We start from the raw sequence: 26,882 nt of genomic DNA, 5'->3' as shown, positions 1-26,882 counted from the left end.
CTCACTGTTTCCATTGTTTCCCTATCTATTTGCCATCAAGTGATGGGACCGGATGTCATGATCTTAGTTTTCTGAATGTTGAGCTTTAAGCCAACTTTTTCACTCTCCTCTTTCACTTTCATTCAAAGGCTCTTTAGTTCTTCACTTTCTGCCATAAGGGTGGTGTCACCTGCATATTTGAGGTTACTGATATTTTTCCTGGCAATCTTGATTCCAGTTTGTGTTTCATCCAGCCCAGAGTTTCTCATGACGTACTCCTCATAGAAGTTAAATAAGCAGGGTAAGAATATACTGCCTTGATGTACTCTTTTCCTGATTTGGAACCAGTCTGTTGTTGCATGTCCAGTTCTAACTGTTGCTTCCTGACCTGAATACAGATTTCTCAGGAGGGCAGGTCAGGTGGTCTGGTATTCCCATCTCTTGAAGAATTTTCCACAGGTTGTGGTGATCCACATAGTCAAAGGCTTTGGCATAGTCAATAAAGCAGAAGTAGATGTTTTTCTGGAACTCTCTTGCTTTTTCGATGATCCAACGAATGTTAGCAATTTGATCTCTGATTACATTGGCTTTTCTAAATCCAACTGGAACATCTGGAGTTTCACGGTTCATGTACTGTTGAAGCCTGGCTTGGAGAATTTTGAGCATTATTTTGCTACAGTGTGAGATAAGTGCAATTGTGCGGTAGTTTGAACATTCTTTGGCATTGCCTTTCTGTGGGATTGGAATGAAAACTGACCTTTTCCAGTCCTGTGGCCACTGCTGAGTTTTCCAAATTTGCTGGCATATTGAGTGCAGCACCTTAACAGCATCATCTTTTAGGATTTGAACCAGCTCAACTGGAATTCCATCACCTCCACTAGCTTTATTCGTAGTGATGCTTCCTAAGGCCCATTTGACTTCACATTCCAGGATGTCTGGCTTTAGGTGAATGATCACAGCATCGTGGTTATCTGGGTCATGAAGATCCTTTTTGTATAGTTCTTCTGTGTACTCTTGCCACCTCTTCTTAATATCTTCTGCTTCTATTAGGTCCATACCATTTCTGTCCTTTATTGTGCCCATCTTTGCATGAAATGTTCCCTTGGTATCTCTAATTTTTTTGAAGAGATCTCTAGTCTTTCCCATTCTATTATTTTCCTCTATTTCTTTGCACTGATCACTGAGGAAGGCTTTCTTAGCTCTCCTTGCTATTCTTTGGAAATCAGCATTCAAATGGGTATATCTTTCCTTTTCTCTTTTGCCTTTAGCTTATCTTCTTTTCTCAGCTATCTGTAAGGCCTCCTCAGACAACTATTTTGCCTTTTTGAATTTCTTTTCTTGGGGATGGTCTTGATCACTGCCTCCTGTTCAATGTCAGGAACCTCCGTCCATAGTTCTTTAGACACTGTCTATCAGCTCTAATCCCTGGAATCTATTTGTCACTTCCACTGTATAATGGTGAAAGATTTGATTTAGGTCATACCTGAATGGTCTAGTGGTTTTCCCTACTTTCTTAAATTTAAGTCTGAATTTTGCAATAAGGGTGTACTTTATAATTCAATCAATGATTGTTTTTTAAAGTTGTCCTTTTCCTTTTGTTGGAATTTTGCCTAAATCCACTAATCTCTGATTTCACCAACGAATCAGTTTAAGGCAGAGAAGAGGCATCGGTGAGCAGGCAGATTCGTGTCCTGGACAACAGTACATCCCTGTGCGTCCTGTCACCTGGCCCGGGTGAATGATCTGGTGCTTTTAACCTCAGACGACTCGGAGGAGCAGGGTCCACAGACCTGAAGCCCCAGGACGTTCCAAAGGCCGCTCAGTTACGAAACTTAACTTGGCTCCAGACCACTCCTGATCTCGTCGTGTCTCCGGGCGAGCTCCAGTCGCCTGAGACAAAACTCCAGCAGCCCTCCGCGCTCGCGCATTTAGAGTACGGGCCGAAGCTGTGCGTCTGAGATGACAGTGACGGTGACGCTGGAGCCGGCGGGCCGCTGCCGCTGGGACGAGCCCGTGCGCATCGCTGTCCGCGGCCTGGCGCCGGGGCAGCCGGTCACGCTGCGCGCGTCCCTGCGCGACGAGAAGGGCGCGCTCTTCAGGGCCCACGCGCGCTACTGCGCCGACGCCGCCGGCCTGCTGGACCTGGAGCGCGCGCCCGCGCTGGGCGGCAGCTTCGCGGGGCTCGAGCCCATGGGGCTCTTCTGGGCTCTGGAGCCCGAGAAGCCCTTGCTGCGCCTGGTGAAGCGGGACGTGCAGACGCCCTTCGCCGTGGAGCTGGAGGTGCTCGACGGTCACGAGCCCGAGGCCCAGCGGCTCCTGGGCCGGGCGGTGCACGAGCGCGACTTCCTGGCGCCCGGGGTGCGGCGCGAGCCGGTGCGCGCGGGCCGGGTGCGCGCCACGCTCTTCCTGCCGCCAGGTGAGCCGTCGGCATCCGCAACTTCATCTGTCCTTGTGCGAGAGGAAGGCAGTAAGTAGGTAGCTCCCAGCATTCCAAAAGTACGTTCGTTAGCTGTTGTTCCGGAACAGAGGTCAGGGCAAAGAGATCACAAGGAAAGGGAGAAAAGATAGTTGTGATGGAAAAAAAAAAAAGTTTTTATACGTAATTCCCAGTTTTTTAAGTTTTCTTTCCAAATCTCTCAATTTTACAACTTTGCTTCCTAACTCCCAACATGTATTAAAAGATTTAAGAAAATTAGGGGCCTTTCCTGGTGGCTCAGTGGTAAAGAATCCACCTGGGGCCACAAGTTCGACCCCTGGTCAGGGAAGATCCCATATGCCTCCAGAGCAGCTGGTTGTGTGTACTACACCTATTGAGCCTGTGTTCCACAACAAGAGAGGCCACCACAATGAGGGGCCAGCGTACCATAACTAGAGAGTAGACCCCACTCACCACAACTAAAGAAAAACCCACACAGCAACAAGGACCCAGCCCAATCCAAAAAAAAAAAAAAAAAGATTTAAGAAAATTAGCATGAAGGAGGAAAGCCTCTTGTTATCCACTGGAGATCTTTTGATATCAATAACCTCAGATATTCAGATGACACCACCCTTATGGCAGAGAATGAAGAGGAACTAAAAAGCCTCTTGATGAAAGTGAGAGGACAGTGAAAAAGTTGGCTTAAAGCTCACATCCAGAAAACTAAGATCATGGCATCTGGTCCCATCACTTCATGGGAAATAGATGGGGAAACAGTGGAAACAGTGTCAGACTTTATTTTTTTGGGCTCCAAAATCACTGCAGATGGTGATTGCAGCCATGAAATTAAAAGACGCTTATCTCTTGGAAAAAAGCTATGACCAACCTAGACAGCATATTAAAAAGCAGAGACATTACTTTGCCAACAAAGGTCCATCTAGTCAAGGCTGTGGTTTTTCCAGTGGTCATGTATGGATGTGAGAGTTGGACTGTAAAGAAAGCTGAGTGCCGAAAAATTGATGCTTTTGAACTGTGGTGTTGGAGAAGACTCTTGAGAGTCCCTTGGACTGCAAGGAGATCTAGCCAGTCCATCCTAAACGAGATCAGTCCTGGGTGTTCATTGGAATGACTGATGCTGAAGCTGAAACTCCAGTACTTTGGCCACCTGATGCTAAGAGTTGACTCATTGGAAAAGACCCTGATGCTGGGAGGGATTGGGGGCAGGAGGAGAAGGGGACAACAGAGGATGAGATGGCTGGATGGCATCACCAAGTCGATGGACATGAGTTTGAGTAAACTCTGGGAGTTGGTGATGGACAGGGAGGCCTGGCGTGCTGCGATTCATGGGGTCGCAAACAGTCGGACACGACTGAGCGACTGAACTGACTGAATTTGACCATTACATAACAAACAACCAATGAAACTGTTCAAAGGCAGTTATCTTCATTAGGAATCAGGCAAATGCAAAATAAAACTGATCTCAGTGGGAGGGCGGTGAGCCTTCCTGAAGAGAGATCTTAGTTCCCTGCCCAGGAACTGAACCTGGTTACCCAGGTAACTTGGATGAAAGTCCTAACCACTAGACCACCAGGGGCTAGAGGCTAAAAACAAAGTGGCCCTGGCTCTTGCCACTGTTTGAAAGCAAGAATGTTTCGAGGAGGCAAAAACTGTAAAAACAGGTACAAAGGCTATTAGAGACACAGCACAAAGTATGGGAGAGCACAGGGAGAAACAGATTGTTTATTTAAGACAGAATCAAGGCAGAAATGCACACTCGAAGAGGAGTGTGGGCATCCTGAGTGAGGTGCACACTAAGTCAAAAACTAGGCAGAAATGTACACCTGGAGAGAATCGGTATCGACGTCCTCTCTAAAGAGGAAGAGCGCAGTGAGTCAGAAGTCAGAAGCTCAGCAGAGGTACACACCAGGAGAGGAGTGTGGGCGTCCTGAGTAAGGAGAAGCACAGTAAGTTAGACACTAGGCAGAGATACACACCCAGAGAAAAAAGGGTATAGGCATCCTGAGTGAAGAGCATAGTATAGAGCTGATGTAAATCACTTATGTAGGACAGTCCTTCCTGGTCATTGTTTCCCTTTGGTCAGTTGTCTTGTTTCTTTCTTTACACTTGACTGGTCCTTGGATGCTCCACAAGATGTGTGTGCAACTTTTTTCTAATGGATCCCACTGCAGAGGCCTGTGGGTGCATGTCCACACTTATTATGGGGACCCCTCCATTTTTGACCCCTAATAAGCCTTCCTGTGCATGTGCAGACAGGGAAGTCTTCCTTGACCTCAAGTGTGGGCATCTTATCTCTTTGCTTTAGTAGAGCTCAGCTTTTGCCACTTACTTTGTGGAGTGTCTGGTGAGAACAAAGCTCGAATTTTACTCTACTTGACAAACACCAGATGTCCAATCCAGAGACCCTCTGTCTCCTACCTCAGAACTACACACTGTATTTCACACCCTCATAATTTAGAAGTCTAACATTACCAGTGTTTGACCAGTATATGGAGGAAAAGGAACTTCCATATACTGGTAAGAGAAATACAGTTATTCATCTACTCTGGAAAAAAATTGCTTTTGCTTAGTAAGTTGACTATGTCATTCTACTCCTGGTACACCAGTAGGGATTTATGTTTCTAAGAGCAAATTCAACAGAAACAGCCCAAATGTCCATCAATAATAAAACTGATGCATAAATTGAGGTATATTTACAGCACAAAAGTGAATGAACTAAAGTCACAGGAACCAACAGGATGAACCTCAAAAACAGTGTTGAGTGAAACATCAAGTTCCCGAAGAACACATCCAGTAGCATTACATTCAGATAACATTTTTTAAAAGGGCAAACCAAACAAAATGCCATTTAAAAAGTGCTTCCAAATGGTAAGACTAAAAAAATCAAGAGACTGATAAATTTAGAATAGTGGAAAGTGAGGGAAGAGAAATAGGAACTCACAGGGCTTTGATGGTTAGAACTGAATTATTAAAGTTCTGGATGTAAACTACTTTATAATTATTCCTTAAAAATTGCACATTATATACAAACTTTTATGTAAATAATGAAAATGTGAAATAACTAGAAGCACACCCAGTAGGTAACTTTTTGAGTCTAGCATAACACACTTGAGGTTCATTTGTGTTGCTCCATGCATTTGCTAGTGCCTTCTTGTATCTTACAAGTTTCCATTATATAGATGTGCCACAGTTTGTTAATTCATTAGCCAGGTGGAGGACATTTGAGTTTTGAGTCTTTGGAGATAGTGAATAAAGTCACTGCAAACACTTGAATCCATGTTTCTGTGTGAACACAAACTTTCATTTTTGGGGGTAAATACCTGGAAGTGAGATTACTGGGTCATAACCTAAATGTACCTTTAAATTTATAAGAACTTGGTCAGCTGTTTTCTAGGGTGATTGTTTCATTTTGCATCCTCACTGTTCCCCTTAAAAATAAAAGTTAGTTACTTAACTAGCAAAAACTGGGTTAACTTGGGAATAACAGAGAATTGTAATTTGGAAGAAGCATGCTATGGCAATAACTGTAGGTAAGTCCAACAGAACAAGGAGAGGAATGCTATTTTACAGAGAAAAAGAAGGAAGTCGGGAGATGTTGTTTTGAACAAAAATTCATCAAAGAAGAGTTTGGGGTGTCGACAATTTTTCATTGCTGAATTGCTGGGGTAGTCAATTTCTTGGAGGGGAGGCAATGTACATCTTTTTCTGTTGGGGCCTGTAATTGATGATTCTTTCCTGTTGAAGATCCTTCTGTTGTGATCTATAAGGGACAGTTATTCCTACAATTGATGTGGAGTGGTACTGCATGGCAGTTCCCCAGTTCTGTCCTCCAGACTCCATTTCGGTGAGGTTTCCCTTTATTAATTTTCACATTTCTCCCTTTTAATTAAGATTTTTCTCCCAAAACACCACTGATCAAGAGTCAGTGGTCTTTTGTACTTCAGTGTCTGGAAGAACCTTTCCTAGCTGTCATGTCCCTTGTTAGAGAGAAACCGCACAGATTAGAAACTTACTGAGGTCACATTTGAGTAACAAGGAGGGATAGGAGGAAGAACTTTACAACACTTTGCATCTGTAGTCCATATTTATCAAGACCCTAAGCAATAGGGTACACCACTTGGGGTACATTGTTTTTACAAAGGTCTAGCAGGCAACAAGTACAGAATCAAAAATAACAGGACAATTCCAAACCTTCAGTTGAAGGTAGCCAACTGAATAAATACTTGTCTTTGTTCAGTCGCTAAGTCATGTCTGACTCTTTTGCGACCCCATGAACTGTAGTCCGCCAGGCCTCTCTGTTTATGGGATTTCTCAGGCAAGAATACTGGAGTTGGTTGCCATTTCCTTCTTCAGGGGAATCTTCTCAACCCAGGGATCACACCCGGGTCTCCTGCATTGATTCGCAAGTGGGTTCTTTACCACTGAGCTATTAGGGAAGCCCCAGGCACTTATTCTGATTTCGAGGGGTAAAGTTCTCCCTATGGAAGTGAACCCAGAATCATGGATGTCTCCTGGATGTCCCCATTTAAAACAGCCAGGAGAGCAAAATAGAATAGTGAATACAATAAGAGCACACAAAATCTAAAAGAATTAACCCAGTGCATATGGGAAGATATAGTGCAGGCATAAACACAAAGCAATAGCTAATGAACTCTTCATGAAGACAGCAAAACTTCAAAGATATTTTAAAAGCAGTAGTGTAATCTCAAAAGAACTCTTTGGAAACAAATATGTTATCAGTAAGTAGCAAGGTATATAAGGTTACAAGTTCAGTTATCCTGAATTCGGGTAAGAATCCAGTCAGTTATCAGTCCAGATGAAAAAAGACATGTGAATCTTGAACTTTCTAATAGTCTTGTCCCTGACATTTTGGCAAAGATGTCTGGTCAGATGTTATCTGCTTCCGTTCTGGGAAGTCTTTGCTTTCAGGTCATCCTCTGGTGTAAGGTTCAGTCGGGGTTTGGTGCTCTTTTGAGATGTGTCATGTGAAATGAAGAGCCTATTCCCTGGAGTTTGGCAGCACAAGGGTTGGTTAGCAGTACCTGAAAGTGGCCTTTCCAGTGAAATTAAACAAGACTTTTTGGAGGTATCTTTTCCAGTAGATGAAATCTCTAAGATACAAGATATGATGCTTAAGGTCTTCATCTCCTGGGAGGGTTCTGTGACAAGGCTGCTCTATCAAAGCATGGTTATTTTTAATGGAAGCAACTAGGCCTTTATACTATGATGCATACTTCTTTTTATCAGCTGTGAATCAAAAGATGCAGGGGTCAGGTATATTGGAAGTCTTGTGACTTTCTCAAAGGGTGAGAGTTTTTGAGTTCCAAAGGGGGTAGAACTGAGATTTAGAAGGACCAACAGCAATGCTTTTGGCCAAGGTATTTGGAGGGTTTTACAAATTTTGCCAATTGAGTCTTAAAGTGCCCTTTGTTTGTTTGATTTACCCTGAGGATTGAGAATAAGCACAGAGAAAATGTCGTGAAACCAGCCAAATAGCACGGACTTATTGAAGTACTTGACCAGTTAAACAGGTTCCCTGATCTCTAGGCAGTTCAAGAGGGCTTCCTCAGGAAGCGATAATCTTTTACTAACAGAATTTTAGGAATTTTCTGACAAAGGTCCGTCTAGTCAAAGCTATGGTTTTTCCAGTAGTCATGTATGGATGTGAGAGTTGGACTATAAAGAAAGCTGAGCACTGAAGAATTGATGCCTTTGAACTGTGGTGTTGGAGAAGACTCTTGAGAGTCCCTTGGACTGCAAGGAGATCAAACCAGTCAATTCTAAAGGAAACCAGTCCTGAATATTCATTAGAAGGACTGATGCTAAAGCTGAAACTCCAATACTTTGGCCACCTGATGGGAAGAACTGACTCATTAGAAAAGACCCTGATGCTGGGAAAGATTGAAGGCAGGAGGAGAAGGGACGACAGAGGATGAGACGGTTGGATGGCATCGCTGACTCGATGGACATGAGTTTGAGCAAGCTCTGGGAGTTGGTGATAGGTAGGGAAGCCTGGTGTGCTGCAGTCCGTGGGGTTGCAAAGAGTTGGACATGACTGAATGACTGAACTGAACAGAATTTTAGCTATAGAAGAAGCAATGACCTGTCTACAGAGGAAAGTTTCACTCTAGTGAAAAAAATACAAACCATGACTAAAACATATTTAGTTTTGTGAGACAGAGGAAGCTGAATGAAATCTATTTGCAAGACTCCCATGTTCCATCAGACAATTCAGTGGCCAGGAGTTGTGCAAACAGGTTTTCCTGGATTCTAGTTTGAGCAGGTTGGACAAGTGAGGTGCAGGCACTTTTTGTGACTTTATATTTCCCCACCAATACCTGCTTGTGAATGCTATCATTTTGTCAGTAGACTAACGGTTTAATGTGTGCACAGAGGTAAGTAGTGGGAATTTTTGAATTTCTGGTAAGACCAGATTGTTGGCTTTTTTTAAAGTAAAGTATGTAGGGACTGGGCCATAAGAGAAATATTTGGAATCCAGTTTTGACAGTGGGCAGCTAGCCCAGGAAAACCTCATAATTGGCACTTAATTGTAGATTTCCAGATGTACAGGATGCCCCAGATCTACCTAGAACCAAAAGGAATCTGTTTTCCATAATCAGGTGACCTAAATATCCAACTTGCTTTAGAGGAAACTGCAGTTTTTCTTTAGAGACTTTCTGTCCTTTGAAGGCTGAAAGTTTTAACAGGCGAATGCTCTCCTGCCATGAAGAGTTTTATAGAGAGCAGAGAAGCAAATCATTCATGTACTGTGACAAAGTAAAGCCTGGAGAAAAGTTTATATCACCCAAATCAGCTTTCAAGACTTGTAAAAAGTAAGAGGAACTGTCTGTGAAAGCCTGGGACATTGCTGTCCAGGTGAATTGCCTTTTTTTCCTACGTGAAAGCAAACATGCATTCACTCACCTCATCAATTAAAATACTAAAGAATGCACTATAAATCAGTTACAGTGAAAAAGTTGCTTTCATTGGGACTAGATATCAGTAGTATATGGAGCTTAGGAACAAGGCAACAAGGGATAACTGTGTTTTTTTGCTCATAACTCTTGGACAAACTTCTTGCCCCATGTATTGGGTTTTCTCATAGCCTAAATGGGCTTCTCAGGTGGCACAGTGGTAAAGAACCCGCTTGCCAATGCAGAAGACCTGAGGTCGATCCCTGGGTCCGGAAGATCTCCTGGAGAAGGAGATGGCAACCCAATCCAGTATTCTTGCCTGGGAAATCCCATGGACAGAGGAGCCTGGCGGGCTGCAGTCCATGAGGTTGCAAAGAGTCAGAAGCAACTGAGCACACACAATCTAAATAGCAGTGTTCCAGGGACTAGTACAGGGGATAATAAGGCCCTGAGAATTTTAATCCTCTATCATGGGTTTGATGCCTTGCAGAAATTCTTTATTTCTAGGATACTGATTGATTTAGGGAGAAGTTTGGGTGTTGTTTGAATTCAACATTCAACATCTATTTGAATGTTGACAGAAGTTGCATTGTGGATTCCTCTAATATCAGCTGAAGATTTTGCCTGTAAAGAGGATGATGGTAGCTATCAAATAGGGACAATTATCAGCGTCCTCCAGATTCAGCTACAGTGCCATCAAAAATGGAGCTAATAAAATATGTCAAAATGAAAATATTAGATGCTCAGTCATGTCCAACTCTTTGTGACTTCATGGACTATAGCTCACCAGGCTCCTCTGTCCATGGAATTCTTCAGGCAAGAATATTGGAGTGGGTTGCCATTCCCTTCTCTAGGGGATCTTCCCAACCCAGGGGTCAAAACCGGGTCTACTGCATTGCAGGCAGATTCTTTACCGTCAGAGCCACCAGGAAAGCCATCAGAAATGGAGTCAATAGTGGAGTCAACAAAGATGTCAAAGGGTCACTTAATTCACTTGATTGGCTATTCGGATTGCTACTGTCAGATTCCAGAATTATCTCTGTGTGGGGAGAGAGAAATTCCAGCATGATATTTTTCTCTAAGTCTCAGTCTAATAAATGCATAGGGGCAGAGGAACTCAGGAGAAAAGGGTGTATTCTGTCAAGGAAACAAAAGGAAATAGGTTCAGAGACAGGAACTTCTTGAAATTCATTAGAGTCCAACTAATTGAAATATTTTAGAATTCCAAAGCCGGGGCTGCTTTACAGAAGTGGGGTTGAGTACTAGGAGTGTAGCTCTGGTGTCATTAAGGATAGAAAGAGCCTCATCCTTAATCTGGAGAAATGTTTCCCCAGGTGGATCAAGATGGAGGATTGGGAAGAGCCCCTCTAGTTCCTTGAAACCCCATCAATCGAAATTAGCAGGACACTGGAAAGGCTGGCTAGAAGGATGAAGGCACCCTGAATGCTAAAATTCTTTAGTGTCCTGTGTCTTCCCAACAATAGGAGGAACTAGAAGGTTTGGGGCTCTATTTAGGGACCTTCATTTGCCAGAGTTGAAAATTAAGAAATCTAGTGGTCTTTCTTATCAGTTGACTCATCTACTTTGCAAGTGAACTGATGTGCCAAATTAAATCTGGAGTGGATACAGTTTCTCATTCCACCCTGCTTATTTCAAATAAAGAGGAACATCCTGGTTCAGCACATAAATAAACAGAGTTAAAGGTTCAGTTCAGTTCAGTCGCTCAGTCATGTCCGACTCTTTGCGACCCCATGAATCGCACCACGCCAGGCCTCTCTGTCCATTACCAACTCCCAGAGTTAACTCAAACTCATGTCCGTCAACTTGGTGATGCCATCCAGCCATCTCATCCTCTGTTGTCCCCTTCTCCTCCTGCCCCCAATCCCTTCCAGCATCAGGGTCTTTTCCAATGAGTCAACTCTTAGCGTCAGGTGGCCAAAGTACTGGAGTTTCAGCTTCAGCATCAATCCTTCCAATGAACACCCAGGACTGATCTCTTTTAGGATGGACTGGTTGGATCTCCTTGCAGTCCAAGGAACTCTCAAGAGTCTTCTCCAACACCACAGTTCAAAAGCATCAATTTTTCGGTGCTCAGCTTTCTTCACAGTCCAACTCTCACATCCATACATGACCACTGGAAAAACCACAGCCTTGACTAGATGGACCTTTGTTGGCAATGTAATATCTCTGCTTTTTAATATGCTGTCTAGGTTGGTCATAACTTTCCTTCCAAGGGGTAAGCGTCTTTTAATTTCATGGCTGCAATCACCATCTGCAGTGATTTTGGAGCCCCCCAAAATAAAGTTTGCCATGTTTCCACTGTTTCCCCAACTATTTCCCATGAAGTGATGGGACCAGATGCCATGATCTTAGTTTTCTGAATGTTGAGCTTTAAGCCAACTTTTTCACTCTCCTCTTTCACTTTCATCAAGAGGCTTTTTAGTTCCTCCTCACTTTCTGCCATAAGAGTGGTGTCATCTGCATATCTGAGGTTGTTGATATTTCTCCAGCAATCTTGATTCCAGCTGTGCTTCTTCCAGCTCAGCATTTCTCATGATGTACTCTGCATAGAAGTTAAATAAGCAGAGTTAAAGGTTACCTGAGTGCATTCACCATCTGAAGGAAAATGAGAACTTGCGTTGCAAACAAATGAGAATTTGTTTGCTTTGCATACATTCTGAGAACGATTCTAATTGTCATAAACAGGTTCCTTAGGGTTTTGTGTGCAAGTCTGAATTTTGTTTCAATCAGTAGTTTTAAGAAAAGCTACAGGAGTTAGCGACAGGGAGGGCTAGGGCCCTGGGTTTAGTTGTGGGGGGCGGAGTTGGCCAGTTTAGGGTCTTAGGAGACAGTTGAGAGAGATGGCAGAGTTAGATGAGGTTGGGGGACTTGGGGTGCCAAGAGAAGGAAGGTTGACACGGGGAGTAGATCTTGGGGAAATTGTGCTGGGGAGAGCTGTGTTGAAAGGGCCAGCAGTAACCCAGGGGGAGGACGACCCTCCAGGCCTATCTGTCGCAGCTGTCTGCTGGAGAAGGGGAACTCGACCTTTGGGTGGGCACCGCTCATGTGTAGGCTGAGCAGGCCCCCAGTCAGTGCCCTGGTTTGTGTAGGAGGAGGAAGGCTGAGACAGGTGGAGGAGGTTGAGGGTCTTGCCTCCCTAGCTGGAGGCAGAATTGGTCAGTCAGTGCTTTGAAAAGGAGCTGGAAGGCAGGCAGTGGGGTGCAGGGTGGCAGGTGGGCAGGGAGGGCAGGACTTGAACTTGTCAATACCATCAGTCCCCTTTTTTTCCAGACAAAGGGTTGTGAGCCCTCCTGGGGATGAGGCCTCCTGTGGTGGAAGCTGCACTTAGCTTCGCGGGGCTGACAGCTCTGGCCCAGGGCGGTATGTAAGTCTGGCTCGGCCCAGGACAGGGTCCAGCCAGGCCCAGCCTGGTGAAACCCAGGTCTGGGTGTGAGGGTGGTCTAGGGAGTGAGTGAGGAGGTAAGGTACCGGTCCAAGCGTTTACTGGTATGTCTGGCAGGCGGGGGCTGTAGGCGGACAAAATTGACCCTCACTTTATTTTCCAGGTGGCAGTGCTCCCGTTTGGACTTTTCCTCTAGGTTCCACGCTAACCTCTTCTGTGAGCTCACTCTTCCCCCCCACTCCCCTTCACACTCTCGAGGTTACCCATTCACTTAAAACATTGCTTCTGGTAATCTGGTAAGCCGGGAAAGTTGTTGCCATCGGAGTTGATATCTTGGTAACCCTGAAGAGGAGAGGCAGCCCCTGCTGAGACTCTGGGTGGGTGGGGTGGTGGTGCTTGCCAGTGGAGAGGGTGGGGATTGAATGTGCACCCTGGGTGGGCCCGCAGCCACGGTACCATCTGAAAGCTACGAAAATGCCTCATAGACGGTGGTTTGTTACTGTAGTGTTCATCATGGCGATCTGATGGCACCAGGAGAAATGGAGCCCCTGGCCAGTGTGAGTCGTAGCGGTGCAGGAGGGGAGACCCTGGAGGAAAGAGCCCGCCTAAGTTGCTGTCTGCAGAGTGAATTTCCAGAGGCTTAGGAGGAGGAAGTTCTCCAGTGGCATGTTTCCAGGCCTTGCTCAGGAGGCCATCCTTTAAGGTGTTCGTGAGCTTATGCGGGGGCAGTCTGTAAAAGGCCAAAGCAGATGGATCCCGGGCCGTCAGATGTGTTGCTTTGAGTGTTCGATCCGGGAGCAACGATCTCTGGGCACGTGAATGTCAGCAGGCATGTCTCCTGGGTTGGAGGTTTCAGATGCTGCCATCTTCTAAATTGAGTCTCCTGTCATACTAGTGTGCTACGAACCTTGTTTCCAGGAGACTTTTAAGCTGTAGAACATTTTAACGCTGATGCCACAACACAGGTGATGCCTTGTAGATGGAGCTTGCAGATGGATCCCAGTGACCCTCATCTACCGGCCTGCCTGCCTGTGCTTTTGTTGGAGGAATTCTTAGTGTGATACATAATGTGTGTGTTGGGAAAGCGTTCCAGATTGAAATGCATTAGGCAAAAACTGGCGAAGTCGGAGGGTCGTGGGGGGCGGTCGTGGTCATTGTGCTGTGGTAGGTGGGAGGGTGTGAGATGGTCATGTCCAGATTGTGATAGAAATGGCAGGTTTAGTTTGGTCACTTCTGTCACCAGAAGGGAATAGTTAGGATACCGATAGTAATCTTCTGTTCATCTTGCTCTATATGCTTCTTAACTTACTTGATTAGATTTCAGAGTAATCTTAGTGTTCAAATGGGAGGGCCCTGAGGTGAGGGCATTGTGGGGTGGAAAACAGCCTAATGCTGGGAGGGGTGAGGTGAAAAAAAGAAGGTTGTGATTAGGTGTGGCTTGTAGAGGGTGGGAGTGGTAGGGAATGTGGCTTGAAGGGAATTCTCTGGAGAAAAGATCAGTAGGCAGAGCTCTGGGGAATAGAGCTCAAAGGCAAAGAAAATGCTGCCTTGTTAATGCTAGTTAAATTGTGACTTGAGAAGTTTCTGCAATGCTTAAAACTGCTAAGCGTGGGGAAGGATTTTTCCAAAGCAAAATTGTTTTGCTTTGCTACAAGAAGGGGAAGACTGAAAAGGTAACTGAAACCTGGATATCAGTCTCGAGAGATTGGTGTCAGGGACTTGCATCAGCAGATTAACATCTTTTACTGCTTTGCAAGCTTCTTAAGTGTTATCTGAAGGTGTGCAATGTTCAGGGACTAGTTTCAGAAAAGACTTTCAATACCCAAATTGTGGGCTTTTAAAGTATTTTGAGATTTTGGTATGCACTTAAGATGCTTAGATGCCCTCTTCTGGGTTTGTAACATTTTTATTCACTTGGTATTTTGCAGTTGAAAGTTTGAGCAAAGTGAAAACACAATAATTTCTAAAGGAATTTTGTACATTACTTCCTACCTTATAAACATCTTGTCTTTTCTTTGTAATGGGTAGTAATAGCCAAAGTGCTTTCTTTCCATCCTCATTGTAACAAGGAGAACATGATCACTCTCTAAATACTGTAATATTAGGTAGCAAACAATCTATGTACCCTTGCTAAAGTTCCAGTTAATAGTTTACTCCATCTTCAGTTTGAATGTTTGTGTTAAGTGAAGGAGTACTAGAGGGGAAACCACCAAAATTGGGTAGGGAAATAAGAGCAAAACTGGGGGTGGGGAGTTTCTTGCCTAGATTATGTATGTTTGTAAAAATTTAGGGAAGTATCAATCCTTTGTGATAAAGTAATACCAGTGACTTTTTATCCTGTCCCTTTTCCCATTTCGTTTTGAGAATTTCAGATCCTCAGTACTTATGACACGGAATTTTTCTGGGTTCTCTCGTTTTAATGTTTACAAGTATATTGATGTGATAGTTCTGTTCTTAACCTGTAACTTGGGCATGTGATACAGTTACTGTCATTGGAATTTAAAGAGTCTTAGTTATGCGTGTATGGGGAAATAAGCTGTTGTGAAATTGAAACTGTAAAAACAGGTGGAAAGGGTTCTTTTATGTTGCTCTGTATGGTAAGAACCAGTCCTTGTTGCATCATGTATATGACTACTAACACTTTTCTTCCCCTTTACAGCGTGAATAAAGGTTTGAGTTCTAAACTCATTAGAATTATTTGTACTGCTATATTTTTTCAACCCTGATCTTGTCTGTATATCATGAAGTGAAATGTACCTTTGTACTGTAGATTTAGGCCTAGATTCACTAATGTAACTCCAGACTGCGGTCATCGAGCTTGGTGTGGTAACCTCAACAGAACTGGTAGGTCCTGAATGAATGGCCTGCATCCCCAATGGCAGTTGGGGATGGACTCGGCTGACTGGGAGTGTGTGATGGTTGCGCAAAATGTGATGACAGACTACAGGCCAACGAAGGTCATTGTCAGGGTGGGGGGACTATTTCCTAACTTCTTGGAATTTTACCCAATTCTATTTCCAAATGGTACTGTTAAAAAGGGGATCTCTCTTGATGACTGTAAGCAGCCTAACAAGTGGAAAGGACATGTAATATATGCTTGACATACTTGTGGTCTTTGGGAGGCTGGAATGTGTCTGGGATTTGGGTTTAAGCACATACTTCTCATTTTACTAGAGCTGCAGAAGTGCTGTGCTAAGCAACTTGGAATCCAGGGTGTGTGTTGTGACTAAGCTGACCCTGTGTCCTGGGCGGGGAGAGCCCAGCAGTGCTGCTGTTACTCTCTGTTCATTGGGGCCCTAAGGTTTTGCTTTACAGGAGATGAACTTGGAGTAGAAACCACCACTTCTCAGCCTCTGCTGAGAAGACTTTTGTGTCCGTGGGAGTGGGAAGGGGAAAGGGACAGGCTGTGCTGTGACCACAGTGGGGGGCTGGGAGAGCAGCTGGGTGCGGCCTCTGCCCTCGTGTGTTTGCTGCAGACACTGGAATTCGGTGCCCGCCTGCCCAAGGCTCATGGCCCTGTCAAGAGTGGGCACTGCTGTGCAGTTTCAAGGATCTTTCCCCTGCTCGGCACCCTGTTCCTTGATTTCCCCATAACAATCTGGGCTTCCTTTCCCACCTTGCCCTTCTTGTTTTTGCTCAGTTCTCTACCTGCCTTGCCTTTTTTTCAGAGCTTATTTTTCCTTTTGTTTTTATACAGTGATTACCAAACTCAAGGGTAGCTGCTATGAGTGCCTCTGGGTACTGTTAGCTAGCGACTGGTGGGCTGATGAAGGGTTTCTCCACAGGGGTGTGAATGTTTGTCTTGGGAAAGGGACTCTGAAGTGGGCCTAGTAGTACAGGAGAGAGCAGGCAGCTGGGGGCTGTGCCCACGCCCTCCTGGCCTCTGCCTTGTCCCAGGGCCCTGCCTGTTCTTCACCCTCCTTTGTTCACGGGTGGGATAGGTCATAGATATTGTTGATGGTGTTGGTGATCCCTGCTGATTGGTTTGCATCCTCATACATCTGAATTCAGCCTTCCCTCTGAACTCTCAGATGGTACAATGAAATTCAGTGAGTGGGCTTGTGGCATGTAAGTAGAAAATGGAGATCTGGTGCAGCTAAAAGTAATGGAGTATAAAAATAGCAAGAGGTGAATTTGGAAGTTCTTTCAAAAAGAAACAGCCGGAGAGGAAGTGTTGGTTGAGGCTCCTTTGTGGGCCCAGGGTGCACACCCTGAGAACTGTGGAAATGGCCTGTGTTACCGAAGGGGTTCCTCACCCCCACTTCACTCTGTTGGCTGCCCTTGGTTTGTCCTACTGGTTGTGGCCATGAAGGGACTCGAACCTCTTATGCCAGGGCTAACCTCTTTGTACTTAAGTTTCTGGAGGAAATGTTAACCTCTGGCCTTGAGCAGTACTTGCTATTGTGCAGTGCTGATATTAAATGAAATGCCAAGACAGGCTTTGGATATTTGTGGTAAGTTTTAAATGTTTAACATGCAAAAATGTACAGATGCAGTCTGGAAATGACAAGAGGAAGATAGCAAAATAACCAAAAATAAGAAAGCTGTGTTTAGGGAGTGTGGCCTTGACCTTCCTCTGGGTGAGGGCAGCCAGCCCCTTCCACTCCCTGGTCTCCCAAGTAGGACACCTTTTGTTGAAGGCTCTACCTTCCAGGGGCCCTCAGCACTGCACCAACATCCCTTTCTTTTATTTTAAATAACTGTTAGTTCTCATGTTGTAAAAGGGGTTTATTGTAAAGTTTACAAATAAGAAAATTGATAAAAACAAAACTCAGTAATCTTACTGACAATTTTTATTGGTCTCTTTGCTTTTAGAGGTTTGTTTTTTTTCCTGTGTATAGGATATATATCTTTTTACACAAAAGTGAAATTATATTGTAGATTATGTTGTGCAGCTTTTTTCACTTAGGCATCTTTGTGGTGACATAATGTTCATTGTGTGACTTTATCAATTTAAATACTCATTTAGACATGTAAGTTATTTTCCAATTTTTCTTAGTAATGCTGTAATGACCTTCCTTCTAGCTCAAACTTTATCATATCTGATAGTATTTCTTTGGGATACATGAATATATTTCTACACATGAATTGCCTTTGTCAGACTTCTTACATCTAAGTTCATGTTGCTAAATTGCAACATGGGAGGGGTTTTGTAAATAGCATCCTCAGTCTGGAGGTAAACCTTGCTGTCCCCCCCCCAAAAAAAAAAAAAAGAAATAAAGAAAAGCTACAGTAACTGCTCAGTAGAGGTTTCCAGAAAATATTCTAGCATTTGGCCAAAAGTTAGGGGTTTTTCTAAATTCTGTTTGGGCTGTTCCCACCAGACGACCTTAATCACATGTTTGGGTTGACCCTCACCAACAAGCAGGTGGACTAACTGATAAAAATCTAAGCAACCAGGCTGGGAAGTTTGAATGAACTGCGTTAGACTCTTCAGCAAACCTGTGAGGGTTCTCGGTTACTTTAGGAAACTCTTCAACTATGACTCCCAATTCAGCCTTAGTCTAGGGAACATAAGAAATATAGGGTTTATCTGGGTGCTTGGAAGACATAATTTTAGAGAGGCGGGTTCTGATAGGTTCAGAGGAGGAGGGAGTGGAGAGAAGTGCCAAGAAAAAGAGAAATTCAGTGACAGCATTAGACTGGGCAAACTGAGGGTATAGAGGAGATGGAGGCAGTGCAGCAAGAGGCAGGCAGGCAGTAAGTGGCTGTCACGTGTCTGAAGTCAAAGGAAGGGAGAGGGAAAGAGAGGCCTCAGAAGCCTTTTGACTCCTTTAGTTGTTCATTTACCTCAGTTAATTTTGAAATTGTAATTTGCAGAGACGTAATTCTAGATTGCCAGTAATGACTGGAAGCCTCAGAATGCCAGTTAAATAGACGTTTAATTCAGTTTTAAGAAAAGTAAGTTTGGGGAGCTCAAATGTTCCTCATAATGTTGATTGGTGTTCTCAAATACTGTTCAGTCCATTTAATTAGAAATGCACATGAGGAGGGACCAAAGTTTTTAAACATAAAACCAGCCAGGGTCCCAGAAAGGAGGGGGGCATTGTCAAAGCATTTGGATGACAGGGATCCCATTTCTTAAAAGATTTTTCTCTAGAGCAAAAAGAAAAATTCCTAAACAGCAGAGTTCCAACAGGCACATCCCAGTACTCAAAGAAATCAGACCAAAGACCAAAGGAATACTCTCAGAAAGGACAAAGCCTTTAAATAGATCGCAAATAAAGATTGGGGAACTCAAAATGCAGACAGTGGAGCTTGAAATCCAGGACAGACTTACCCTCAAACTCCAGGCTTAGCTAGAAGGCAGTGAGCACATGGACTCTGTGGGGACTAGTGCAGGGAGCCGGCCTGAATGTACAGGCCCCTTACGGCCCTAAGAGAGATCAAAAGGTCTCTCTTTGTCCTGCCACCCCTTCTTGTTAAAGTATAGACTGGCATTTGTCTCCTTCAGGGAAAAAACACACCGGTGACCTTTTTGCCTGTTTTTCTGGTGCTGATAAGCTCATCATGCCTGAAACCTGTTTTCCATCTAATGTTCTATTGATGAAGCCTGTTTTCTATCTAATGTTCTAATGATCTTAATCATGTTGGGCGCTGGGGTAATTAATGCTTTACTGATCTTGAGTGTGGGAATTTTAAACATCTGTAGCTCTGCACGTATGCAAACCCTCGATCTATTCTTAGTAACTCCTGTTAGCGTATATATAGGTGTGGTAGTCTTCAATAAAGTTGGCGGAGTCAGACGCAAGCGGACTCCGTCCCTCTCAACCCCATCTTTCTCTTTCTGAGTCTTCTTTTTCCTAGGTACTCTGGTGATTGCGTTCTTGACCAGTTCGTTTGCCGGCAGGCTCCGGCAGACTAGCACCTGTGTCCTCACCAACCTGGGAGTTTGGGGGAGACCTCTTAGGATCCCACTTCCGAGCACCCGGTTATGTTGACCTTAAAACAGTTGTTTCACCAGCAAAAATGGGTTAATTCTAGAACACCAGAGAAGTGCAATTCAGGACAAGCAAGCCCTGACAAAAACCATAGGCAAGTTCAACAAATCAAAGAAAGGAATGTTAACTTTATAAAGAAGAAGGAGGAAGGTGGGAGGGGTTGCTTCCAATAGAAGTCTATTAGACGAAAGTGACAGTTTAGGGCGATGATGGTTTCTCATTGGCTGAGTTCCTGGGGTAGTCAATTTCTTGGAAGGGATGCAATGTACATCCTTTTTGTTGTTGTTGGGGCCTGTGATTGATGATTCTTTCCTGTTGATTCTTTTGTTGTGATTTGTAATTGAAAATTCTTCCTATAATTGATGTGGAGTGGTGCTCACAAAAGCAGTTCATGTTCTTTGCAAAAATCTGTGGGGCTTTGAGGCCCTGGGTGTAGAGGGGAATGTGGGTTTAAACTATGCCACAGTCTGGACCTTTGACGACCAGAGTTGTTTAGCATTTCTGATCATCAGTAGAAAACTGTGACATCACCAAAGGGCAAAAATGGCTTTTGACACCACAGCAAAGAGTTCAAGTATAGTTTAACTCTATGTTTTTTCTTCCCAAGAACCTGCGCCCTTTCCTGGGATTGTGGACATTTCTGCAGCTGGAGGTGGTCTTCTGGAATATCGAGCTAGTCTGCTGGCTGGGAAGGGTTTTGCTGTGATGGCGCTGGCTTATTACAACTATGAGGACCTGCCCAAGAGCCTGGAGAACTTCCACCTGGAGTACTTTGAAGAAGCTGTGAACTACCTGCTTAATCACCCTCAGGTTGGAACTTCTCTGGTTTCATGTTCTACATATCAGTTCTCCTTCTCTAAAATGCTCTTGGTTTTCACAGAACTTAACAAATTCATGACAGCCACTCTCTGCCCCCAACACACTCTACCTTTCACAGTAACTTCTCCCAGACAGTTTCCATGCAATTAGATGTTATTGTTAGATTTCCTGCTGGTAAAAGTGTCCTAGTTGAAATTATGGAATTTTAAATTCCAGTATTTTATCAAATTTCATTAAGAGCTCAACACATTGAGAACCCTCGGTTTGACCCAGGAAGTAAGAAGGGAAGGGGAAGTAATCACTCTCTCCAGAAGGCTGTCTCCAGTTTAAATGTTTGTATTTTACAATCCTCTCCTCCATGTGACCATCTAAGAGCAGAGTACTTACTTTTAATAAATCACCTAGTATAGTACCTGGGTACTAGTAAAGGACCTGGGTAGTAGGAAATGTTTGAGGGTTCAGTATATCAGAGGATTAGAACATATACCTTGCTCAGGATATTAGAGGATTAATAGGATTGTTTATTTTATAATTCAATCAGAGCTCAAGGTAGATGAAAGCCTTGGTGCTCCTAGAGAAGGTGATGGGGTGTAGTAGAACCAGTGTAATAGTGTATTTGATAGAGAAAAGTTAAATTTGAGGCTTGATTTTGCCAGTTACTAGCTCCTGGACCTTGGGGCTTATGTATCATACTCTCAAAAATTGGGATCACTATAATATCCCATTCCTAGTATTTATAAGGAATAAATAGCTGAAATCAGTCAAGAGTGCTATTGTAGAAACCATGATCCAAAAAAATTGCTGTTGATAGGTCAATCAAAAGGCCATTTACAGCAGAAGAATTTGGTAATTGACGAGAACAATCTTTCTGGAATAGGGCAAACTCAAACTACACTGGAGGGGACTGAGCAGAGAATTAAGACAAGAAAGTGAACAACTACAGACAAAATTTCCCACAAGTTTTGCTGTGAAAAGGAGTACAAACTAGGAGAGAGTGGATTTGAGGTCAAGGGATTGTTATTAAGGGCTTCCCAGGTGGTGCTTTTGGTAAAGAACCTGCCTGCCAATGCAGGAGATATGAGACGGGGGCTCAGTTCCTAGGTCGGGAAGATCCCCTGGAGGAGGACATGGCAACCCACTCCAGTATTCTTGCCTGGAGAGTCCCATGGACAGGGGCAGAGGAAAAGACCATTGGAGGTTTGGTGGTCAAAGGAACTTCAAGGCCAAAGTATTTCGTTGTCATCCACTTGGTTGTTGAAGGCACCAGGAATGGTGATGGAGAAATTGTGGAAAGCAAGGTACAAAAAAGGTTAAGTCAATATCCCAAGGCTGCAAACCTTGATAACTGGGAGAGCCCAGATTCAGGCTCAGTTCCCCGACTCTCAAGTCCAGGCACTACTGGCCACACTGCACTGTTCATGGACTCATTCTCCTTTTCCCTTTGACCTTTTCTCAGGTGAAGGGTCCAGGAGTTGGGCTGCTTGGGATTTCAAAAGGAGGTGAGCTCTGCCTCTCCATGGCTTCCTTCCTGAAGGGCATCTCTGCGGCTGTCATAATCAATGGTTCTGTGGTCAGTGTCTGCGGAACCTTACACTACAAAGGTGAGATTCTGCCGCCTGTGGGTTTCAACCAAAATCGAATCAAGATGACTAAAGATGGCTTTGTAGACATTGTGGAAATCCTGAACTGCCCTTTGGAAGGACCTGACCAGAAGAGCTTCATTCCTGTGGAAAGGGCTGAGTGCCCCTTCCTGTTTCTTGTGGGTCAGGATGACCACAACTGGAAGAGTGAATTCTATGCTAATGAGGCCTCTAAACGCTTGCAGGCCCATGGGAAGGCAAAACCCCAGGTCATCTGTTACCCAGGGACGGGGCACTACATTGAACCTCCTTACTTCCCCCTGTGCCCGGCTTCCCTGCACACCTTAGTGGGCGTTCCTGTCATCTGGGGAGGGGAGCCCAGGGCTCATGCCAGGGCCCAGGTAGATGCTTGGCAGCAGCTCCAGACTTTCTTCCATAAACACGTGGGTGGGGATAAGGGGACGATTCCGGCCAAGCTGTGATCAAGGGAAGGATAGAACAGCTAAGAACAGCTGCCACAGTTAGTATATACCGGTGTAGGTTTCTTCTGTTCAATAATTACTTAGAGTTTTTCCTCTTCAGTGTTAAAGTGAACTTACCAAGAAGCTTTTTAGATTTTTATAAATTACATACTTTTTCCGTTGTTTGAGCGGAGAGCGATTCTACAGAAAATGAAACAAATGGCCAAAAAAACATAATTGACAAAGCTTTAACTCTGAAAGGAAATGGTGAAATACACAGTTAACAGTACCTAGTACACAATTAGTGCTCCATAGTTATTTGAATTATTTAGCATTATAATTTGTTTTTAATTAATAAATAAATGATTACCTATTGTGGAAGAAAAGAATACAAAATATCAAAAATGTTATCAGATTTGAGTTTCTAATTTAAGAATGGAAGTGAACACCATAGCTGTAAATTAGCATACTAGTTAGATAACTACTTAGATGAAAACTACTAAAAATTTTCAAAGCAAATATGTTTTTAGTTCTTCAATCTTCTTGAATGAGGAAGGAGTCTCCTAGTGCCAATGTATTTTAATTACCTTTTTCATTTTCACATATGGACTTTGTGATTTAGTTGTTTTGAAAGCTGGCATAACATCATTTAGATGAATTTCTTAAGTGACTTTAATATTGATTAGCATGCAAATGAATGATTTAGTTTTGTATTACTTGAAATAAATACACATTAAACTAACTAAACTCTTCTAAAGTTGAATATGTTTAAAATAAAAGATACTTTAATTTATGATCATGGTGTTTTAGTTTCTCAACTTTCTTTTTCAGTAAAGCATCTTCTGACAGATGTTTTCTCTTGAAACTCAAAAACAGTGCTCCTTTTGCTTACTCAAGATTTTTCCTGTATTCCACTCTGAGGCAGATGTCATCTCCATTTTACAGATGAAACCAAGACTCAGAAAAATTCTTTGCATGGTACCTGTAGAGCTGGGGCTCAGTCTCCCCACATTCAATTTCTTCTCTCTTTGTTAAGCTCATCCATGCTCTCTGTAGGGTAACAGCCCCAGCCACAGGGAAAGAAAGTGGCTTTTCTTTCTTCTCCCTAAATTTTCAGTGGATTTCCTGGACTTGAAGTGTGAGGGTAGGGGTGGTTTCAGGGCACTAATGTTAAAAGTATAGTTCTGGAACCATGTTTAAATCCTGGCCTTTACCTAGTAGTATGGTTTTGCAGGAGCTGACAGGCAACTTTAAATGCCTACACTCCCTTCCCTTGATTATTAACAATGTGTATGTGATTTGCCCTCCTCCCTTCCTCTTTCCATATTTCTCTTTCCACCACTTTCTGTAAATAGCATGTTCCATGACAGTTGAAGGAATCTCCCATTAATCAAGCTGGAGAGTCAGGCTTCTCTAGAGATTCTGGGGCTGATCTTGAGGGATAAAAGGCAGAAGCAACAGAAATTTTGGGACCAATAAATGACCAAGTGAAACTGCAAACCACATGTTTCAAAAGACACAAAGATGACTTCCTCTTTAAATTCTTGTTAGTAGGAGAATCTAACAAAAGGGGACTAGAGACGTAACATAACATAACATAAGCCATAGGCTTATGTTATGGAGGGAGATGTGATATACTATGATGTGAAGATTAGAAAAGAATTCAGATAGTGGCCTTTGATATGGGTCTGAGCAGAGAGGATCTCTCTTTTTCTAAATCTAAAGTAATAAAAATTCATAGAAAACTTGGAAAATAGAGAAAACTATTCAGCAGAAAAGGAACTGCATATAATCCATTCACTAGAAACTAACGCACTTAACATGTCAGAATATTTCCATTTTCCTCTAGGCTTTTTGTTGTGTGTATTGAGTTTTTACTCAAGTGTACATCCTTTTTATTTTAATATCATATGGTGATTATTTTACCATGTTATTATTATATTCTTCAAACACATGACTTTTTAAAAACAGTGATATGTATTCTACTGATTGGTGCTACCACCCTTCATTTAATCAATCCTCTGTTGTTAGCCCTCGACATTGTTGATAGTTTTTCTTTATAAAGTCTGTTCTGAGATGAAGGGACATACACATGTATGTCTTTGTGTATCTTAAAGAAACTGATTGTTTCTTTAAGAGAGATTCTTTGAAAGGAAATTACTATGCATACCAGAAATGACCAGCTGCGCCATCAAGGACACTGGATGAAACAGCCATGTTACCAACATTGGTGCAATATGTGTGTATGTATACCTTTGTGTCTAATCCTTTATAATTTTATAAGTTTTATGGTTTGAAAAGATACTCTCATATTACTGTACTTTTGTTGTTGCTGTTAGTGAAGTTGAATATCTCCCCCTCTTATTGGGAAAATATCTGTATTCCTTTTAAACTACATTTCCCATTCCTTCAGAATGTTCTCCTATTCCTTCATGACCTACAGCACCATTTGATTATGTATTACAGAAGTAATTCTCATATATGTTGACCACATCACATCATCTTGTTATCTGCCATTTAAATTATGTGTATGTGTGTGAATATATGTATGTGTTAAGTTTTGCAAGGTGAGTTGATGATGGAAGGTGGAAATGATAAGAAATATGTATCTGCCTGTACCTTTCTCCCAACTTCCAGCACAGAGTTCCTAAAACTCTTGTAAATACCTAAGTGATAGCAGCACTAGCAGCATCTTTTGTTCTACTGAGGTGACTCTAGGTGGGCTCCTGGATGGGGACTGCGTGGGCACTAGTAACCAGAAAGACCAACCCATGATTAGAAGCTTGGAATTTTCAGCTGTCTCTCCCAATTTTCCAGAGAGACAAGGGGCCAGAAACTTAGTTAATAATTGAGCATGCCTATGAGAGGAAAGGGCCTCCCTGGTAGCTCAGCTAGTAAAGAATCCTCCTGCAATGCAGGAGACCCTGGTTTGATTCCTAGGTCGAGAAGTGCTCCTGGAGAAGGGGTAGGCTACCCACTCCAGTATTCTTGGGCTTCCAAGGTGGCTCAGACAATAAATAATCTGCTCGCAATATGGGAGACCTGGGTTAGATCCCTGGTTTGGGAAGATCCTCTGGAGAAGGGCATGGCAACCCAGTCTAGTATTCTTGCCTGGAAAATCTCCATGGACAGAGGAGCCTGGCAAGCCACAGTCCATGGGGTTGCAAAGAGTTGGACATGACATAGCAACTAAGCATATGTGAGGAAGCCTCCACAAAAATCCCAATAGAACAGGGTTTGGAGAGCTTTCAGTTTGGAGAACACATCCACACTGGTAGGGAGACATACCTCAGCTCCACAGGGACAAAAGCTCCTACACTGGGACTCTCCCAGACCTCGCCCAATGGAACTCTTCATCTGGCTGTTCTTCTGTATCCTTTATCATATTCTTCAATAAGGTAGTTGATGTAAGGGTTTCCCTGAGTTTGGTAAGCTGCTCTGGCAAATCAGTAGAACCTGAGGAAGGGGTTGTAGAAACCTTTATCATATTCTTCAATAAGGTAGTTGATGTAAGGGTTTCCCTGAGTTTGGTAAGCTGCTCTGGCAAATCAGTAGAACCTGAGGAAGGGGTTGTAGAAACCTCGGATTTATAGCCTAATCACACAGAGATTGTGGGTAACCTGGGGAGCTACTACTTGCAATTGGCAGCTGGGGTGGGGTGAGAGCAGTTTTGTGGGACTGAGACCTTAACCTCAGGGAACTGACACCATCTCCAGGTAGACAGTGTTAGAACTGAATTAAATTCTAGGACATCAGATGGTTGTCTCAAAGATTTACACTACACATATGGTGACCAGAAGTGTCAGAAGTGCAGTGTTCTGAGTAGTAAAGGAGTCACACAGAAAAGAGACACAGGAGGAGAACAGTAGGTTTTTCCTAAGATACACAAGGCATTTTAGGAAGTGGAAATGATTGCTGAGATACACAATGCAGTTGATGAGCTCAAAAACAAAATAGACATGGCTAGTAGTCAAATTAGGATTCATTAGAAGACTTAAGAAATCTCTCACAACTTCCAGAAATAAAAGGTAGGATATATATGAGAAAAAAATTAAGGCATAGAAGATTGTAAACTACAATCTGTTCCAGTAGTAGCAATGGTCTTGGTTTTGCATTAACAAATATACAAAACAGAATAGGCTTCATCAAGCACCAAGTTTACTTAGATTTAAAAACTCAGGATAAGAGAAAACACAAGCACAGTATAAAGTCATCATGCTCTCAGGAAGCATGTGCTCACACAAGATGAGGCTGAGTATTGTGTAGACAACTTTTGGCTTCAGATTAAAAGGCTGTATACAGAAATGAATAGAAAGCCATTAAAAATTTCCAACGGTGAACTGAAGAATTA

At 43.3% G+C, this 26,882-nt stretch overlaps 1 protein-coding gene across 1 annotated transcript; it reads left to right on the top strand.

Annotated features, from left to right (window-relative positions):
- The first annotated feature begins 1,462 nt into the window (after positions 1-1,462).
- On the top strand, positions 1,463-23,327 carry LOC122704881 (acyl-coenzyme A thioesterase 1-like). Its single transcript, XM_043919964.1, has 3 exons — positions 1,463-2,395; positions 20,279-20,481; positions 21,947-23,327. Exons 1-3 carry the CDS (start codon positions 1,939-1,941, stop codon positions 22,550-22,552), a joined length of 1,266 nt encoding a protein of 421 aa, XP_043775899.1. The 5' UTR covers positions 1,463-1,938; the 3' UTR covers positions 22,553-23,327.
- Positions 23,328-26,882: the final 3,555 nt, after the last annotated feature.

Source organism: Cervus elaphus, chromosome 12 (genome assembly GCF_910594005.1).
Source record: "Cervus elaphus chromosome 12, mCerEla1.1, whole genome shotgun sequence".
Classification (NCBI taxonomy): domain Eukaryota; kingdom Metazoa; phylum Chordata; class Mammalia; order Artiodactyla; family Cervidae; genus Cervus; species Cervus elaphus.
Note: the sequence above shows the minus strand (reverse complement) of the source record. Positions and strands in the feature narration are given on the sequence as shown.

What these genes read in the sequence shown, in the direction of transcription:
- LOC122704881 (XM_043919964.1), top strand. Translation starts at nt 1,939, where the DNA reads ATGACAGTGACGGTGACGCTGGAGCCGGCGGGCCGCTGCCGCTGGGAC. An exon ending in CACGCTCTTCCTGCCGCCAG is followed by an intron (nt 2,396 to 20,278) that starts GTGAGCCGTCGG and finishes TTTCTTCCCAAG; the next exon opens with AACCTGCGCCCTTTCCTGGG. An exon ending in ACCTGCTTAATCACCCTCAG is followed by an intron (nt 20,482 to 21,946) that starts GTTGGAACTTCT and finishes ACCTTTTCTCAG; the next exon opens with GTGAAGGGTCCAGGAGTTGG.